The following is a 20,491-nucleotide window of genomic DNA, read 5'->3' on the forward strand; positions in this document are numbered from 1 at the left end:
GATGGCTGGTACAGAACCCAGAACTCTTGACAAGGCCATCACTCTGTTAAGAGAAAGTGAGAAAGGTCCCTGCCACCCGTGGGTTAGCTGCCCTGGAAGGTCACTCTTTTTTTTTTTTTTTTTTTAAGGAATTCCTTTATTTTTATTATTTATTTATTTATTTATTTATTTTTGGCTGTGTTGGGTCTTCGTTTCTGTGCAAGGGCTTTCTCTAGTTGTGGCAAGCGGGGCCACTCTTCGTCGCGGCGCGCGGGCCTCTCACTATCGCGGCCTCTCTTGCTGCGGAGCACAAGCTCTAGACGTGCAGGCTCAGCAGTTGTGGCTCACGGGCCTAGTTGCTCCGCGGCATGTGGGATCTTCCCAGACCAGGGCTCGAACCCGTGTCCCCTGCATTGGCAGGCAGATTCTCAACCATTGAGCCACCAGGGAAGCCCAAAGGTCACTCTTTTAATGTAGATATAATTTATGTTGCACTTGAATCTTATGTGACCTCAAATTTGTCACTTAAATTTCTCATTGTTTTAGAAAGAAATTGAAAGTACACATCAGAAACTACCAGGGCCTGCATGGGTGACTGTAGGTGAGGAGAGCAGTGAGAACCCTGTGTCCATAACAAAGGCAAAGAAGGACGATGACTGTGATTCATATGTAGCAAGGACGACGATGAGGTTAAATAAAAAAACTGGAAATAATTAGGAAATTAGATTTTTTCTCCTAAAATCAGAGTGTCAGTTGTGCAACCAGAGAACAGGTATCCTCTCTCCACATGCAGAATTTATGCAATTCTACATTTAATCCATTTTCTGTCTCTTACCTCATGCTACAGCATTACTCAATTGGAATATTTTTCTCCTAATTATACAGTATCTACTATACATCCATCACTGTCATGTGTGTTTGTTCACTCCATACAAACGCCTAAACAGCCCCTTGACTTAGGAATTCTCCAGGTTTTCATCTGCTCGAATTGTCACAGTAAAGTGGATAATTTTGATAATGTCACTTATAAGAATTGGAAGAAACAATAACTGAAGAAAAGTTGTCTTACCGTTTCTCTCTAATTAAGAAGAAAGTAATGAACTATTAATTAAACAAAATCAACATAATATTCTCCCTGTGGAATTACCCTCATCTTCAAATTAATTTCTGAACACTAGTACATTTAATGAAAAGCATTCTTAAAGTGCCTGAGAATATCATAAAAGCAATGGTTCATGAGTTTTGGACAAATAAACATAAACTGGGTTTTTCATGATTAACAGGCAACTAAACAAGATAGGATCTGCATGGGGAGCATCTCAAACCATGACTCAGGAGATATGAAATAAATCAATTCAATGTAATGTAGACAAAATAAATTCACATTACAAATCTGTAAGCTTCCTTAGTCAGTAATTCATCCACAATTTTGAAATGACCAGTTGTGATCCAATATTTCTAAAGTATTTCTAACGCTATGTATACACACACACATTCCTACTTCTTAGTTTTCTTACTCCTAAATATATCTCCATATATTTACATATTGCAATCCGTGTATATCAAAACCATGAGAATCAGTTTGTGTTTTGTCTGCCGAGTAAAGAACCTTGTGCAAAGAAAAATACAGGGTAGCATTTTTATAAATATCATCTCAGGATTGCAAATGTATGGATTTTTATTATACTTGTGACTTTACTAAATTAACATTTTAAAAATAGAACTGTAACAGGGAAGAGCAAAATCTGACCCCCTGTTGGATCTATTTCTTTGACTTTAACCTTTGCTTTTTGTTGCTTTTGTTATTATAATCATACACAATGGCTTGCCTCAGGGAACCCTGCCCCTCTGCCTGAATGTTAAACTAAAATGCCTTTGTTCAGCTCACAGGGAGACAATCTGACCCTGCCCACCTGTGAATGGCTGAAGAAAAGAAGAAATTAAGGGACTTCCCTGGTGGCGCAGGGGTTAAGAATCTGCCTTCCAATGTAGGGGACACGGGTTCGAGCCCTGGTCCAGGAAGATCCCACATGCCGCAGAGCAACTAAGCCCGTGCGCCACAACTACTGACCCTGTGCTCTAGTGCCCGCAAGCCACAACTACTGAGCCTGCGTGCCACAACTACTGAAGCCCACGTGCCTAGAGCCCCTGCTCTGCAAAAAGAGAAGCCACCACGATGAGAAGCCCATGCACCGCAATGAAGAGCCAACTCAGTTTCAAGAAGAGGCACCTGGGTTATCCTCAGTCGAAGGCTGGGAAGCTTTTGCTCAGTTTAGACCTTGAGCGGCTTATCCTCAGTGAAAGGCACTGGGAAGACTCAGTTTAGATACTGAGTGGTTTATCATCAGTTTAAAGACTGGGAAGACTTTGCTCAGTTAAACACTGAGTAAGGTGGGACTGGACTGAGTAATTAGGGAGAAGACTGGCCTGTCATTTTTCCTTGAATTGGCTACCTTAATAGAGCTTGTCGAAATAAAACTGAAATCTTATGAGAGCTTCTGAGCTCCAAAGAAAGGACTCTTTCCTCCTGGCCGGCAACAGCTTTCTCAGGCTGAGGCAGGAGGTAGATGGGTCCCCCCAGGGTAAGCAATTGGGATTCATTCCCTGTGGACCTATACTCCAAGATGAGAATAGCAGGACAATTAAGAGGAGGCTGGGCCCTGCCCAGATAGAAAATAAGACACCACATATTTCTCATTCCTGAAGTCAAGGAAACCTTCCCAACTAGAATGCTCCTTGGAGATCAAAAAGGGACGGGGTGCCACCGCACAGTAAGTGATGCCAGCTACCCATAGGCCTCTTCGGTGGAATTCATCTTGGCTAAGAGATGCCTGCACACGCATGGGAGGATCCTGAGATATACCAAATATGGACTCTGAACCAGGCAAATCAAAATGATTGGTCAAAGGAAACCCAGAAGAAATGTCCCATGTATGTGATTTAAACGACCACGCGGGCGTGACTCTCTGAGTCCGCCTGTGTGTCTATCCACATGTACTCTACTCTTTTTTTTCTCCGAATAAACACTTTGTTTCACTCCTTTACGTCTTTGTGGGAATTCTTTTCTGCAAAGCAGCAGGGCCAGGGCCTTGTCGCTGACCACTGGTCCCTGGTGGTCTGGTGGCTAGGATTCAGAGCTCTCACTGCCACGACCTGACCTCAATCTCTGGCTGGGAGCCGAAATCCTGCTTTAAGCCACTGCAGGCTGAGGCCGCCTGAGATCAAGGCGACTGAAAAAGTTGCAGGAGCGGTGGAGGCAAGACCTCGTGCCGTGCATTTGTCCCTATAGGGAAACCCACTCATTTAATTAACAACCTGCTCAACTGGGGACATGAATAAGAACTGGTCATTCCATGATCTCAGCACCCGCGGCAGTCTTATATGCCGCTGGGAGAACCCGAGACACCTAAGAGGGGGCTGAAACAGCTCTGGGGCAAAACCTAGAGGAGTTAAGCTCTCAAGCAGCACGTTGGCCCACCGCACGATCCTCACGAGCAATTTTATTTTGACAAATCGACCTCAGAATGGGAAATAAAGCTTTCAAAACAACAAAAGAGGAACAACAGGTTGCCAGCCTCCAACAAATACACCAGCCAGGTTTATGTATGTACAAAAATACAAGTACTTACTTCATTGGAAATTAAAGGAAATCTCGCCCTAAAAACGAGGGGGCTCTTTTATTGTGTACACAGTTAATTTAAATTAAGTTTAAAAAGCCAGCTTGGTAAAAATATCTTTTCAGAATTCTGATTTTAAACAAAGGCCATCTAGGGGGGAACTTGCATTTCTCTTCCTATGTCTTTGAGATGTAAATGTTCTACCTGATCTTCCTAGGATGTGTGTGTGTGTAAATGTGTATGTACTTGTTTTGAAAACTTGACCTCTGCTATGCTACTTTTAAGAGTAAACTCTCTGGATTTTACTAAGGTGACATCCTCCTCCACTCTTATGGGGAAGCCTCTTGTGTCGTATTGGTTTGAATCACTATTAATATATATGTTTTATTAATGGCCATGAGGTAGGAGACTGATGGGCTCCAGGCTAGGCATTTACAACTAGCCTCCTATTTACACTTCCTGAGGAAGGAGGTAGGTGAGCCCTAGGCTAGATATTTACAACCAGCCTCCTGTTTGCACTTTGAGATAGAAATTACAACAGGAACAGGGTAAATAGCTGGACTTTGTTTCCTGTGGACACTTTAAGATAACAGTCACAGCAGGGACAGAGAGGGGCTAAACCCTGTTTGAGTAAAAGATAAAGAGGTCACGAGTTTCCCGTCCTTGGGGCGAGGGAGACACTGCACCTTGGGGGCTTCTTGGGGGTCAGAAAGGAGGGGGCACCACCCCAAAATAGGTGATGCCAAGGCCCCCCATAGGCCTGTGGGCTGGGATCCATCTGTGAAAAAAGTTGTGCACACGTGTTGGGGAGGTCCTAGGGCAGGTCAGGCGTGGAAAAAGAAACCAGATAATTGGCCAAAGGTGAACAAAGACCCAGAAGAACTGCCCTATAGAAATGATTCAACCACCTCTATACTGCATTCCTCCTCATTAGGGGGGATGCCCACACCCTTTCTCTCCGGGTGTGTATCTCTGCCTCGCTTCTGTCTTAACTAAACAAACTGTTTCTCTGTGTGCTCTCCCACTTGTTGCACCATGTCTCTAATAGTAAACTTCGTACCTGTTTCTACAGTTTTTGCCTCCTTGAGAAATGCATTTCTCAATGAGGGGTAAGAGCCAGGGGAACCTTGTTTCTAGCCTCTAGCCCCCGGTGCACTAGCGGCTAGGATTCCTGGTTTCCATCCAGACTGCCCAGGTCCAATTCCTGGGTAGGGAACTAAGATCTCGCTTCACGCCACCACTCACTGCCGTCTCCCGGAGATCAGCCAAGTGATGGATTCTTTTACATTGGAGAAACTAATAAATTGGTGAACCTAGAGCTCTCTCATGGTAAACAGCTGTTTTATTGATACCTATAAAAACAAAAATCAAAGTAAAGGTGGAAAAAAGAAACATATCTACTGGCTAATCTAAGAACTTCTTTATTTTAAAACAAAGAAAAACCAGTTTGGGAAGCTTAATTTGTGGTCTTTGCTTCCCCTCAATGGGTCTTACAGAGGCTAACAAAAGCATTAGAATAATTAATGTTAAGAGATTTTAAAAATTTGTAAGGAAAGTCTAGATAGTTTTTCCAACAAGAAAGAAATTTTTAAAAAGGGCTTATCTTAAATGAATAAAGAAATCTTTAGATGGTTATTAAAAATGGGATAAAATGGACATTTATGTGATTAAAACATAAGGTTTTGATATTACACTACGGTTAAATGGGCCAAAAGGGACTCCCTACTCGTCCTCAACATTAAAAGCCAAAGAGGTCCACTCTATTTACCTCAGCTTAAAAAAAAAAAAAAAAAAAAAAAAAAAAAAAAAAATATATATATATAAAATATAGATTATATTTATTTAATATATATTATATATTTTTTTATATATTAAATATATATATATTTAAAGGGCTGAAAAGATTTTTTTGCACTGAGATACCTAACCAGCAATTATTTGGGGCAACAGTTTGGCCAAACAGCCTGAGTTCCCTGGCTCAACCCCCCTTCTGGGGATCCCAGAGCTTTTATATTAAAATAGATAAAATGGACAGGGAACAAAAAGAAGAAAAACTTCTAGAACTCCTCCTATAAGATCAAAACTTGTTGATTGGATCCTAATGAAAGCTAAAGTTCAAGGTAAAGCAGTTGACAGAATTGAGATGAAAGTGTATAAAATTGGTATATTTAAATGGGCTTTATATAAGATGGTTACATCTCTTTTAATTATATTGTGGGGTAGGCATGTTTCACTGGGGAATGCTTCCCCTGTGTGGTATAAGACAAGGCATATAAATATGCACCTTGGAAAATATTAATTGAACATACTAAAGGAAACCAATAGGGTTACCTGAGCCATACAAATAAGTAAAAACTGGGAACTAACATTCAAGGGCTAAAAAAACAAAAATAGTGATTTTTCTTTGGGTTTAAACTTGTAAACTCAGTAAGAAGGTGTGGTGGCCCCCAAGCTGTAAGCTTATTCAGCTTTCTGCTTTCCGGAGAACTGCTTGTCTCTTTCTTGGTATGCACTCCTGACGCTGCGGTATTGAGCGTAAAAAAGGAAAATGGCTTGCAGCCAGTTTCGTTCCAGGTGCCTGCTCTGAATCTAAGAGCCCCTGGTTGTTCCCCAGAAGAAGGACGTGCTGCCCTGAGGGGGAAGTCTGTATCTCCAAAGAATGGCCCATAAGGCATGCTGACGCATAGATAGTGGTGCATAGATAGTGGTGCATAGATAGTGGTGCATAGATAGTGGCGCATAGATAGTGGCGACAGAATTATGTGGAAATACAAGGTTTACTGATTTGTTGTTTAGTATTCGTTCCGTACTAAACCTATATATACATTCATGCTCTTTGAATAAACTTGCCTTGCAACCATCAGTTGTCTTGGCCCTTCTGACCCCATACTGGTGCTTTTCAGTTCCTTACCCCTCACCGCCAGGAACTTCTAGCTTTCTGCAGCCGGTCTGCGGCAAGAAGGTCTTTGCTGAATGCCATATACAAGCCTTTGAAGGCATGATAAATTAAACTCTAAAGTTCTAGAACACAGAACTCGTAAACTTCAGTTAGAAACCTTCTCTCTGATATAATATATAGTTGGACAAATCGATCTTTTAGTACCCTTTAGGTGACAGACCTGTTCTTTAGGGAACTAAAAGCGACTGTCTCTCTTGCAAATCTCTACAAACCTGAAATGTACATACAGGCCACAAGGACCTGAGACTGAGCCTAGTTAGCCCAATCAGGCAAGGCCTGAAACCAAGAAAGAAAAAAAAAATGGCAAAAGTGTTGTCGAAAACCCGGCCTCTGTTCGCCAGTGCTGAATAGAAACACGGAGACACAGTTTCGGAGGAGTAGAAGAGAGTAGCTTTCTTACTTTTCCAGGCAAAGGGGGCCACAGCAGGCTAACACCCTCAAGACTGTGCCCCCCTTCCTGGGAAATAGGAAGGAGTCTTATAGTTTCAGGGTGGAAAATAGGGCTGTACATAAGAATTGGGGCTGATCTAGTCTTGCATTCTTCTTTCCTACTGGAGACAGTGAGATCATTAGGGCTGGGGTCAGGTGGTTCTGGAACAGGTTCTGGTGGTACTCGGGGTTATCATTCTGTGACCTTCTTTCTGGAATGAAAAATGCTCACAAAGGAAAGGAGTGTTAGGGAGTGCTGTCTTGAAGAAGTAAACATCAGCTGCATAGTACAACTTTAGCTAGCGGGCAATCATTTTCAGAGTGCAATCAAGCAAGTAAGAGAACGGGGGAAAAAAAACATCTATAGGAGACCAGTTGAATGGGTGGAAATAATGAGGGCTGAATAAGGGCTAACATAATGGGGGTGCCGCAACTAGTTTCTGCTACAAAAGTGGCAGTTTTAAAATTCAAACTGCTAAGAATGCTCCCTCAGCCAAACTTTACAAATAGTAAAGCCTTAGTCATCTGAGCAAGCAACTTTAATGTATTCCAACTGTTCTTTGTAAACTCGTATGTTTACATTGTAATACCTGATTCACAACTAAGTTTTGAAGCGAAGCCATGAGATCTCTAGTTTTGCCTATTTATATTATATGTCTTCTGTATACATTATACATATGAGATATCTCTACCTCTGGAAAGTATTATCAAAATTGAATTTATAAAGAGCTCTATTTAATTTAAAAGAAAGCACTTACAAATTAAATATAAAGAAATCGGCCAAAATGACTTTCAGGTTCACATGAATTGGGAAATATTCAATATTAACTTGATACCTGGTATTAAAGTTTGTTTGTTGAACTAATTAATATAGACATGTCTTTAGAGTCATCAACATTAACTATGACACTATTGTACCTAGGTTTAACAGAAGTCAAATAAGACTTATTATATCTGTTGCAAGGAAAATAACTTGATATGACGAGACTTTAGATGTAAAAGATATAAAAGCTTTGGGTAAACTCTTGACAAATAATTATATTTTATAAACGTCTACTTAAAATGACCTTTCCAGATATTTGGTAAAGTTCTAGAGCTGTGCTAATTTAAGATGCAAGTTTATTGAATAGCTAGACAATTTCCAAAAAAATAAGATACTGAGACATCAATTACTAAATAGAAAAACTAAAGATATTTAGGACTATTAATAAAAGTGTTTGATGCCACCCTGAGATGTTCTCCATAAAAAAAACAAATGTTTTTAGAAATTACCACTGGTATTTATGTACACCGTAATGAATGCTAATGTAAAAGACCATCGTAATTGCTTACTTCTTAACTTTCACTAGATATTAAGGTTTTTAAGAGTGAAGGACTCTGGACTTCCCTCGTGGCACAGTGGTTAAGAATCCGCTTGCCAATGCAGGGGACACAGGTTCGATCCCTGGCCCGGGAAGATCCCACATGCCACAGAGCAACTAAGCCCGTGCAACACAACTACTGAGCCTGCGCTCTGGAGCCCATGAGCCACAACTACTGAAGCCCGCGCACTCTAGGGCCCGCGTGCCACAACTACTGAGCCCGTGCACCTAGAGCCCATGCTATGCAACAAGAGAAGCCACTGCAATGAGAAGCCCGCACACCACAATGAAGAGTAGCCCCTGCTCGCCACAACTAGAGAAAGCCCGCACGCAGCAACGAAGACCCACGGCAGCCAAAAAAAAAAAAAAAAAGAAAAAGAAAAAAGGACAATAGATTTGAAAGATCCTCTTTCACAAAAGAGGGTATCAAAATGGCCAATAAGTGTATAATATGCTTATTTAAGAGTCATAAGATGTTATTACTCACGAGGGGAATTTAAATTTAAAAAAAAGAGTTGCGGATTCTAATTTAAACTCGTAATTAAAGCTAATAGGAATAAAACAAACATTTCAGTACACAGTAGGAAAACAGAATGTGTGTTTTTAGTTATGAGGAATGGAATTACATTTTATTGAAGAAAAAAATTCTGTGCATGGTCAGGATTAACTAAATTTAGATTGGAGTTAATTAAGTAAATGGATTTTGTTAAGTAAGCTAGTACAAGAATGGAAGCTAAACAAAGTTTCTTAGAGTTTTCCTTTTTGATAACAGATTACGTGAGGTTCTGTGGCCTTCAGTGATCTGTATTTTTTTTAAATCTTTTTGTGACTTTGGTTAAATGAATAAGTATTGTTTCATAGAGACCTATGATCTTGTGTTTTAAAACCTTTTTGATATTTTTAACAAACTTCCCAAATATCAAAATCTAACTAAGTCTCTTTTAGCCTCCAACTGACTGGGGGATGCTTTAAGGAGCATCCTGAGACAGCTCAGAGATGAATGTTACACTAAGTTTATTTGCTATGTTAACTTACTTCAAAACATTGTCAAGTGATTGGAGATGAACCTTAGGTTACAGTGTATGGATAGATGTTATTAATATAGCTATTCCAAAATTTATATGAAATTCCTAACATCTAATATAATGTTATCAGCCATAATTCTAGTTATTCTAAAATGTTATATGTCACAGAAATATCCAAGTTTCCTGATAATTGCACTGTACTCAAATCTTTAACCATGCTCTTTTAAGTTTTGTCCTTCATAGACAATCATTATTTTACACTGATGCTTCTACAAAATGAAGATTTTCAAGAAGACTCATAAAAAGAACTTTTAAACAAATATAAGTTTCTGATAGCCTTTAGATAATACCACTGATCTGGGTAACAAATGACAAAACTCTAATGGAAAACCTGATTACTTCATCCAGATCAAGAGGAATTAATTACATGGGACTGAACGAACTTTGCTTTCCAGAAAAACCTTTTCTCTTATGCTATGACCTACAAGTTGATAAAGCATACCTTTGTGAACAAAGATGAAACATTTATCTTTTTCTCTCTACTTGATCCTTCCAGAATTTGGCTTCTCCAGCTGGCTCTCCTGTGGACTTGATGGTTTATTATTGGGTTGGCCAAAAAGTTCGTTCGGCTAGTGAATACGTTGTCCAGTAAAGTTCTTTGTGAAAATGAAAAACGTGTCTTGGGACTTTCCTGGTGGTCCAGTGGGTAAGACTCCGAGCTCCCAAAGCAGGGGGCCCAGGTTCGATCCCTGGTCGGGAAACTAGATCCCGCATGCATGCCGCAACTAAGAGTCTGCATGCCGCAACTAAGAAGTCCGCATGCTGCAACTAAAAGATCCCATATGCTGCAACTAAAGATCCCACATGCCTCAACGAAGACCCCGTGGGCCGCAACTAAGACATGGCCCAGCCAAAATAAATAAATTAACTAATAAATTAAAAAAAAAAAAGAGCCTGGCACAAAGTAAGTGCTCAATGTTAAAAAAAAAAAAAGAAAAAAGTCTTTAAACTTAAAACCGAACGAACTTTTTGGCCAGCCCAATACCACTGGATTACAACTAGTTATACTAATCATTGTTTTAATTTGTTCTTTGTTTCCAAATTGTTTATGATTTGTCTCCCTGCTGCACTATGACCTTGTCAGTGTTACTACCTACGTTACTTATGCCCTGTCTATTTTGCTGTCTCTTACAGTACTCAATGTGTAACCAGGCCTCCAACAAAACTGATGGCTAAACATCTTGAGGAAATAAATCACATTTGTAACTCTACATAGAATAATTGTAGTAGTGTGATTCTAGGTACAGGAACAAGCAACAAGGGAAAATATCTCCTGGATCATAATAGACTAGTAAGACAAAGGATCCAGAGAATCTTTATCAACAGGGCCTAACCCAGAAATTAGCCCCTGGAGTGGCGTATCAACACGAATTTTCGCCTGATCTGGGATGAGCCTCCTAGCGCCATGGGACAAAAATTGGTCATGAAATGTCTCCCAAATGTTGGTCGAATTTCAGACCAAGAGGAGGAACTGATAAATGGAATACTGCCTCCCATATCAATAAACAAAAGATGTCAGTCATCAGCCACCTCAAGGTGAGCTGGTGAACCCTGAGGGAACTCAGGAAGGAAAAGAATACCTGCCATCCAGCAGCCATCAGACTGCAGCCACTCACAAAGGTGAGCCCTGAGGAATCTCAGGATGTGAAAACACAGGATATTGGCCCAGATAGCTGAGGTGCACATCAAAGGAATGATTTCAGTGAGCCGCCCAGACTCTTGCACCTTCCCATACATACAAAAGCGCTAAATTCCTTAACTTGACATATCTGTCTTTCTTTAACTAACAACAATCTTTTGACATTCAGACTACCTGCCCTTTGTCGCAAAACTCCTGTATATGCTGGCTCACGGAGCAGTTCTCTCAGGGTTACTTGACGTGCTGCCTCCCAGCTTGAAGTCCTAAAAATTCCTGCCAAATAAAAACGTTCAACTTTCAGGCTGTAAAAATATTTTTGAGTCGACAGGTGTGATTTCCAGGGCAGAGATGCTCTCCTGCCCCCGCTGTCTGTAGTGCCCGGCAGCCGAGGGGACCAAAAGGACCACCGGGTGTGAGGCGGCCCTGGCGCCCCCAGCCCTGCTCCACCCTGGAGCCCAGCAGCCCCGCAGCACCCCTCCTCCACCCAGCCCCACCTGCCGGCCGCCACAGCCGTGCTCCAGCTCCACGTCACTGCCCAAGGCCAGCTTGGCGGAGGCGGCAGCCAAGGCCCCAAACGCATCGGCGCCGGCGCAAGGGCAGCTGAACATGCCCCAGAAGCGGCGCCGCATCGCGCCGGCCTGCAGGCGCAGGGGGAATCGGGGTGAGGCGTCGGGGAGGGCGGCGCACACACACCGCCGCCTGCGACCTGCGACCTAGCCGCCACGGTGCGCTCCGCCACACCTCCGTGTGTCCCCCGCGCCAGCCACCGGCCCGGCGGCGTGCGCTCCGCCATTGGACGGCGGCCTCACGTGACGCGAGGCTTACGTCAGTGGGTTGGCCAATGAAGGCTCCGCGAGGGCCTCGAGGGGCGGGGCCGCCGGCTGCGGTCTTGTCGCCCTTGTCCCCAAGGTGAGCCGCCTCCGCGTTAGGTTTTCGCTTTCCGGGGGGCCCTCCGGGACCGTTGTCCGAGCCTGACGGTGGTACTGTGCTAGCTGTTGTAGAATAACTCTTCGTGGTCTAGCAGTTTCAATCCTTGCCACTGGGGGAGGTCAAGCATCAGCTTCCCCAGGGATTTTTTAAAACGCCGAATCCCGGTCCTGCCCCACACCCGTTGAATCAGAATCTGCCTTTTAACAAGACTCCCAGGAGACTGACCTACACCTCGTTCCGGAAAGCACAAAACGTAGAGATGCTTCGGCAGAGGGCGCTAGAGACCTGCAGACTCAGCAAGAAAGCGGGCTGGGGGGTGGGGCGGGGGAGGTGGAGGTTAAGGCTTCTCACAAATCAAATGGCCCAGATGGATACACGCTCATTGTAGGAAATTTAGAAAGCATAATTAGAAGAAAATGTCATCCGTAATCACCCGACTCAGGTAATCAGGATTACCATTACTTCCAATTTCCAATGCACTTAAATACTTTTAAAATGTTTTCGTTTAAGAAGTAGTACATTTCTTTGAAAATAAACTGCTATTGAGGTGTATAAAGGCCTACTTCCGCCCTCCAGGAAAGTCGTTGTTATTACAGAACTCTTCCTCTATGTATAGCTTTATATATAGCACACGTTAAAAAATAGTATATGTATGGGACTTTTCTTCTAAACATGATTTCACAGTGCGCATACTGTCCAGCAGCATTCTTTTTTTCCATTCAGTAAATGTTCATGTTAGTCCTTACTTGCCCTTCTCTCTCACAAGGTGGCTTTGTGGCTCTAATAAAAGCCAGGAAGGTTAGGGACTTCCCTGGCCAGTCCAGTGGTTAAGACTCCATGTACAGGGGGCACTGGTTCAATCCCTAGTTGAGGAACTAAGATCCCACATGCCTGCAGTGCAGTGTGGCCAAAAACAAAAAACAAAACAAAACAAAAACATGGTACAAATTGTCTCATTTTGCAGCTGAGAAAATGGAGGCTCAGAGAGGCACGGTGCCCCTGAACAAAGAGCTGTGTGAGATGATCCCCTCGGAAAGCTCTTATGTTACTTGGAACCTACAGGAAATTGAGTGGTGTTGCACTGGATCAACTCTTCGTGCTTTATAAGGAGTTTTCTTAGAACAAATGATGCCTCCGCCTAGCACGAGAGCATCTCAGAGCCACCTCCTCTGTCGGAGGAGGTTGTGTGTTTGTGTGTCTGTTTCCCTGTTAGCCTGCAAGCTCCTTGAGGGCAAGGACACATTTCTTTCTTCTCTAGGTCCCCAGTGCCCAGCACAGGGCCTTGTTCTGGTGATGATGGTTGAGTTGTTACCGTTTTTGGACACCCTACTGGGAAGTGATTTCTGTCTCCTGGACAAAAGCTCCTGTGTGCGTACATATCACCTGCTAGCAACCTTGTTAAAATGAAGATTCTGATTTAGGTCTGGAGCCGGATTGAGGTTCTGCATTTCTACCAGGCTCCCAGATGGTGCTATGCAGGCGTGGTGGGGTGGCGAGACCACACTGAGTAGCAAGACTGTAATTGACCGTTGCCCTCAGCATACTCACACAACTTGCAGCATACTTGCCTCCCTAACTGGGCTCCATCAGGCAGATGCCATGCATGCTTTCTCTTTGTTTCTGCCACAGTGCCCAATACTGTGACCAGCTCCTGTCCTTGCTACAAGTGTTTGAGTGAACAGACTATGATTTGATTATAAAAGATAAATAAAATTTAGAACTTACTAACAGCATTGTAACCGAAAGTGGGGTCCGGCTGCTTGCCACTCAAAAGCCAATAAAGAGGCAAGATTGGCGGAAAGGAAAGTTTGCTTTATTGCGGATGCTGGCAACAGTGGGTTGGGGGTGCTGTCCTCTGGAGGTGGGGAGACTGTAAGGAAGGAGGCCAGAGGTGGGAACCTTACCAGCAGGAGACATGGAGACCAGCTGAGTTTTCAAAGCTCTTCCAGCCCAGAGAGTCTGCCTGGATCTGGAGATTGTGGTCCCATGCAGAGGGCACCAGGCACTACAGGTCCAAGGAGGGCTTACTTGCTGGCACATCTTTCCCAGTACCCTCAGTCCCAGGACAATCCAGCCTTGGAACCCAAGCCTGCTCAGGCTCCAGGGATGTGACTTCAGCCCAGGTCACCGAGGTCTGTTGGGAACATAGTAGGCATTTCTTTTTTTTTTTTTTTTTAATTTAATTAATTGTTATTTTATATTGGAGTATAGTTGATTTACGATGTTGTGTTGTTTTAGGTGTTCAGCAACTTGATTCAGTTCTACATAGATGTATATCTGTTCTTTTTTGGATTCTTTTCCCATATATGGTATTACGAGTTTTGAGTAGAGTTCCCTGCGCTAGACAGTAGATCCTTGTTGATTATCTATTTTATATATATATTAGGGTGTATGTGCTAATCCCAGCCTTTGCATTTACCCCTTTCCTCTACCTTTCCCCTTTAGTAATCTTAGGTTTGTTTTCTAAGTCTGTGAGCCTGTTTCTGCTTTGTAAATTGGTTCCTTTGTATCAATTTTTGGATTCCACCTATAAGTGATATCATATATTTGTCTTTCCTTTCTGACTTACTTCACTTAATATGATCATCCCTAGGTCCATCCATGTTGCTGCAAGTGGCATTATTTCATTCTTTTTTATGGCTGAATAGTATTTCATTGTCTATATGTACCACATCTTCTTTATCTTTTCACCTGTCTGTGAGCACTTTGGTTGCTTCCATGTCTTGGTTATCGTAAATCCGGCTGCAGTGGACGTTGGGATGTGTGGGTCAGAGGAGAGCACTGGGCAGAGGAATCAGCAGGTGTAAAGGCCTAGAGCCAGGAAAACACTTGGCAAGTTTGAGGAACAGAAGGTCTGGCTGGAGGACAGGGAAGGGGGGAGAATGGACTGAATGATACTGGGGAGGTAGAGGGAGCCAGGCCAGTGTACATAGTTTGGATTTTATTCTAACTGCAATGGAAAGGGATTCCATAGAGCAATGGCATGAGCTGAGTCACTATTTTTTTAAATTAATTAATTTATTTATTTATGGCTGTGTTGGGTCTTCGTTTCTGTGCGAGGGCTTTCTCCAGTTGTGGCAAGCGGGGGCCACTCTTCATCGCGGTGCGCGGGCCTCTCACTATCGCGGCCTCTCTTGTTGCAGAGCACTGGCTCTAGGCGCGCGGGCTCAGTAGTTGTGGCTCACGGGCTTAGTTGCTCTGTGGCATGTGGGATCTTCCCAGACCAGGGCTCGAACCCGTGTCCCCTGCATTGGCAGGTGTATTCTTAACGACTGCGCCACCAGGGAAGCCCAGAGGGATTCTTAAAATGTGGATATTTTAGGCACAGGAAGGCAAGGAGGAAAATGACTTGTAATTGGCTTTTGGGTAGCCAATCCAGTGTCTGTCATTGTGGTCATCTGCGTTCCTAAAACGAGCCTGTGAAATAGGTGGGGCAATTTTTATTGTACTCATTTATAAAAGGGAAACAGCATTAAAGAGCACAAAGTTCAGAAGGCTTGAGTCTCAGTCTTTTGACCTCAAAAGGATGTGTTCTTCTTACTTACCTTTTATTATTCTGGGCCCCGCAAAAGGCTGAACCCAGTCACACGTGTCCTGGTGTGTCTCAATGTCCAGTGTCCAGTTATCACAGCTGAATGGGCACTGGAGGGAGATCAGTTCATCAGAACAGACTTCGGAATGGAAAGAAACCTTCTAAAAAATAAGAAAAAAATAAAATAATAAATAACGTCTTCTGTTATAGTCGGAAATATTGTTCCACTGAACAGAACGATAAGGTGGAGAGAGCGTGCGCCCCAGGGGATATGGAAGACAGTCCACTGGAGTGTGGGAAGGACATTGAGAATTTTGTGTTTGCATGAATGTAGATGATACAGATATAGACATAGAAGTTCAGCATTGCTAATATTTAATATGTGAATTGACACTAGGTATCGGACAGGCACATGCCTTACACATACGGAATCCAAGTATCCTGATTCTACAGTCTACACCATGGAGAGCTTAACAGCAGCACCCTTACTGTTCATTCACTGTCAGTGGATTGTGGCAATATGGGTTTACAAGTACCTGGTTAAGTGGGTTCACTAGTAATATTATCTTAAATAATAAACTCTTTACAATTCTTTGTAATGAGATAGTTTCAGTGAAATTCTCCTTAGAAGAACAATGCTTAATAATCATTACGTATATATATTCACATGGCATTGTAGCCAGAATATTACATTATGGATTATATGCAGTAAGTATTCAACATAGGTATATCACGTACATGAGTATGTATGTAATTACATACCACAGTGTTTTCTACTGTGAAAACTGAGACAAGTAACAGAAAGTACCTAGTACAATGCTTGCTGTATATATTAGAATAAACATTCAATTAATCAAGAAAAGCAACCGCAAGCTGGATGGGGTGTTTATTCACCTGGCTGGCTTCTTCCTAGAGGTTACATCAGGAGACATTCATTGCCTTGGGAAATTTTCCTTGGCTTAATGCTTTTCCTGGTCTTTATAGACTCAGAACCTGGATATTTTGTCAGCACATTATGAATAGCTCCACGTTTTAGGACAGATTCTTTTATTTATTTATTTATTTATTTTTAATGTATTTTTTGGCTGCGTTGGATCTTTGTTGTTGTATGCGGGCTTTCTCTAGTTGCGGTGAGCGTGGGCTACTCTTCGTTGCGGTGCGTGGGCTTATTGTGGTGGCTTCTCTTGTTGCAGAGCACGGGCTCCAGGCATGCGGGCTTCAGTAGTTATGGCGCACGGGCTCAGTGGTTGTGGCTCGCGGGCTCTAGAGCGCGGGCTCAGTAGTTGTGGCGCACGGGCTTAGTTGCTCCACGGCATGTGGGATCTTCCCGAACCAGGGCTCGAACCCGTGTCCCCTGCATTGGCAGGCGGATTCTTAGCCACTGCACCACCAGGGAAGTCCTAGGACAGATTCTTTACCCAAACTTACAAGACCAGAATCAAAACCAGAATCCTAATTAACCACAGAGAATGAAGACTCTGACTGACACACGGATTGAGGAGTTGTGCTAGCACGATCAGCATATTTTCTCCCTGAAGGCGGACTGACAATCAGAGGATTTCTTGGTGAGCAAGGAATCAGAACAAGGGGAGTTTTCACGTACATACATGTAATGTTTAATGCTCTCTGATAGATCCATCTCACAATAGGGATTAGTTTGCTAATGCGCCCAGGTAATTCAAGAAAGGCAATTACTTGGGCAGAATTAGGACAGGTAATGTGTTTGCCTCTGTGACACTTGTTTTTTGATATTGTAGGGGAGCAGAATTTGCCACCCCCTAACATGTCTCTTTGGCATATTCATTATTTTAAGTTGGCTATTTTCTAAGAAACAGCATACATGGGAAAAACTCTGAAAACCAAGTAGGAGTTACCCTTTTGTAAGAAATGCTCACATTTATGAGAGAAACCTCCATTTGTAAGGGTGTCTCCCTGGCTGTACCAGGAAGAGGAGGATGATCAAATCTCTAGAAACTCTCATGAATGGAGAAGGCAATGACTTAAATCTGCGAAAGAAACTTACCCTTGTTGATTGCGCTTCTCCCGGCAGCTCCGGAACCGACTCTCCCCATCCTCAATGCCCTCTTCTGTCTTTAGCTGAGGATTGTCTTTGAGGTGAGGGTTTCAGCCATTTATTTTGGCCAGTTACTCAGTTCCCCTGGGGGTCTCCCGTGTATACACGTTATTAAATTAGTTTGATTGATTTTTCTCCTGTTACTGGCTCATACCAATTTTATTCTTTAGACCAGCCAGAAGAACCTAGAAGGATAGAGGAAAATTTCTTTCTCCTTGACAGTATGTTAATAGTTAATAACGTTCTCTTTTTTAGTTTCTTTTTTTCTTTAACTTTTTATTATGGAGGTTCTGAAACATAGAAAAATATACAGTGTAAGATAATGAGCCCCCATGTGCCCATCACCTGTTTCAATCATTATCCACACATGGTCAGTCAGTCTGGTTTTATTTACATCCTCATCCACACCCCTTGCCCTCCTGTATTGGAATTTGAAGAAAATTCTTTTTTCTTTGGCCGTACCATGCGGCATGCTGAATTCTGGTTCCCTGACCAGGGATCAAACCCCTGCCCCCTGCAGTGGAAGCATGGAGTCTTAGCCACTGGACTGCCAGGGAAGTCCCTTGAAGAAAATTCTAAACATCCTGATTTCTTTTTCTTTTTTAAAAAATTAATTATTTATTTTTGGCTGTGTTGGGTCTTCGTTGCTGCACACAGGTTTTCTCTAGTTGCAGCGAGCGGAGGCTACTTTTCGTTGCGGTGCATGGGATTCTCATTGCGGTGGCTTCCCTTGTTGTGGAGCACGGGCTCTAGGTGCGTGGGCTTCAGTAGTTGTGGCTCGCGGGCCCTAGAGCGCAGGTTCAGTAGTTGTGGCACATGGGTTTAGTTGTTCCGCAGCATGTGGGATCTTCCTGGACCAGGGCTCGAACCCGTGTCCCCTGCATTGGCAGGTGGATTCTTAACCACTGCACCACCAGGGAAGTCCATCCTGATCGCTTTTAAAGATATTTTATTAAATGAAGTCCCGCTGGTTTGAGCGCCATTTTTCTTCTTTTTCTGGTGACTTTAGATAGCTCTGCTCTGATCTTAAAACAGCTCCCAGAGGGCTTCCCTGGTGGCACAGTGGTTACGAATCCGCCTGCCAATGCAGGGGACACAGGTTTGAGCCCTGGTCTGGGAAGATCCTACATGCCGTGGAGCAACTAAGCCCATGTGCCACAACTACTGAGCCTGCGCTCTAGAGCCCGTGCTCTAGAACCCGTGCTCTAGAGCCCCCATGCTACAACTACTGAAGCCCGCGCGCCTAGGGCCCATGCTCCGCAACAAGAGAAGCCACCGCAATGAGAAGCCCGCACATCGCAATGAAGAGTAGCCCCCGCTTAGGCACCTAGGGAAAGCCTGCGCGCAGCAACGAAGACCCAATGCAGTCAAAAATAAATTAAAAAAACAAACAAAAATAAAACGGCTCCCAGAGAGTGATTTTTAAGTTCTTGAGGGAAGCCTATGGTTCTGAGAACAATTACCATTATCATTAGGCAGGGTACATTCCACTTACTTTTATCTTTCTTAATTACTCAGGAATATCACTCTGAGCATCACTTACTGGGCTACACCGCAAAGCCGAAATGCCGGGCTTCTGTGCTCTGCCCAGGCGACGTGATCCCTATGCAGGGTCTCTGGGAGTGGGGTCCAAGAATCTGCATAGGTAACAGTTTCCCAGGTGATTCTGCCCCTGAGGTTGGAGAAGCACTGGCCGAGAACATTGTCAGAGATTGCTAAGGTACATAGGTTTCAAGCCATGGTGCTGAAAACCTGGAAGAGATTTTTAGAAAACCAGCTGCATTTCTCTGATACTTCCCCCTTCCCTGTGTCGCTGGCTGTCACACCTCATGGTTCAGAGGCTCTGAGGCTGGAATCTCGTGCTCCTCACTGGCTGTGTCAAGGCAGTTCTGCAGGGCAGAGTGCATGAACTTTGAAATAGCTACTGGCTGCTCAGAAGTCCCTTACTTTCAAGTTTCTGCCTGTGTCCCACATAGCTGTGGGTGCTATAAGTCTTACCTAGGTAAGTGGTGTTCCTGTAGGCACACACACACACAGGCAGCGTGCTAGATTCGCTTTTTTTTTTTAATTGAAGTATAGTTGATTTAAAATGTTGTGTTAGTTTCAGGTGTCCAGCAAAGCGATTCAAGCGTATATGTGTGTGTGTATATAAATATATACACACATATATATTTTCTTTTTCAGATTATTTTCCATTATAGCTTACTATAAGATATTGAATATAGTTCCCTGTGCTATACAGTAGGTCCTTGTTGTTTATCTATTTTATATACAGTATTGTGTATCTGCTAATCCCATACTCCTAACTTATCTCTCCCCCCAGCCCCCTGCCTTTCCCCTTTGGTAACCATAAGTTTGTTTTCTATGTCTGTGAGTCTGTTTCTGTTTTGGAAATAAGTTCATTTGTATCATTTTTTTAAGATTCCACATATAAGTGATATCATAAAATATTTGTCTTCCTCTGTCTGACTTACTTCACTTAGTATGATCATCTCTAGGTCCATCCATGTTGCTACAAATGGCATTATTTCATTCTCTTTTATGGCTGAGTAATATTCCATTGTATATATATATGTACCACATCTTCTTTATCCATGCATCTGTCGATGGACATTTAGGTTGTTTCCACGTCTTGGCTATTGTAAATAGTACTGCTATGAACATTGGGGTGCATGTATCTTTTCAAATTAGAGTTTTCTCTGGATATATGCCCAGGAGTGGGATTGCTGGATCATATGCTACTAGAGTGCTATATTTGGAATGGTTCTACTATATAACAACATTTTGAGAAATTACTCTAATATCTCAATTCTACTGGGATAAATTATAGGGTTGGCCAAAAAGTGCATTCGGGTTTTTCCATTCAATGTTATGGGAAAAACCCAA

At 43.0% G+C, this 20,491-nt stretch overlaps 1 protein-coding gene across 7 annotated transcripts in view; it reads right to left on the bottom strand.

Moving 5' to 3' along the window:
• The window catches only part of LOC309661606 (uncharacterized protein), a 74,946-nt gene extending 59,944 nt beyond the window's left edge, over positions 1-15,002 (bottom strand). For 5 of the 7 annotated variants that reach the window (XR_014264088.1, XM_082463482.1, XM_082463484.1 and 2 more), the window contains exon 1: positions 11,564-15,002. Coding sequence is in view for 2 of the 7 variants with exons in the window: in XM_082463482.1 (XP_082319608.1) it covers positions 11,564-11,698 (135 nt within the window). In the remaining 5 variants the exon portion in view is untranslated. Of the gene's footprint in view, positions 1-11,243; positions 11,343-11,563 lie in introns of all 7 variants that reach the window. The other 2 variants (XR_014264089.1, XR_014264090.1) reach the window with 1 other exon arrangement.
• Between the last annotated feature and the right edge of the window lie 5,489 nt (positions 15,003-20,491).

The sequence above is a fragment of the Balaenoptera physalus genome (assembly GCF_965194825.1).
Source record: "Balaenoptera physalus genome assembly, chromosome: 5".
Taxonomy (NCBI): Eukaryota; Metazoa; Chordata; class Mammalia; order Artiodactyla; family Balaenopteridae; genus Balaenoptera; species Balaenoptera physalus.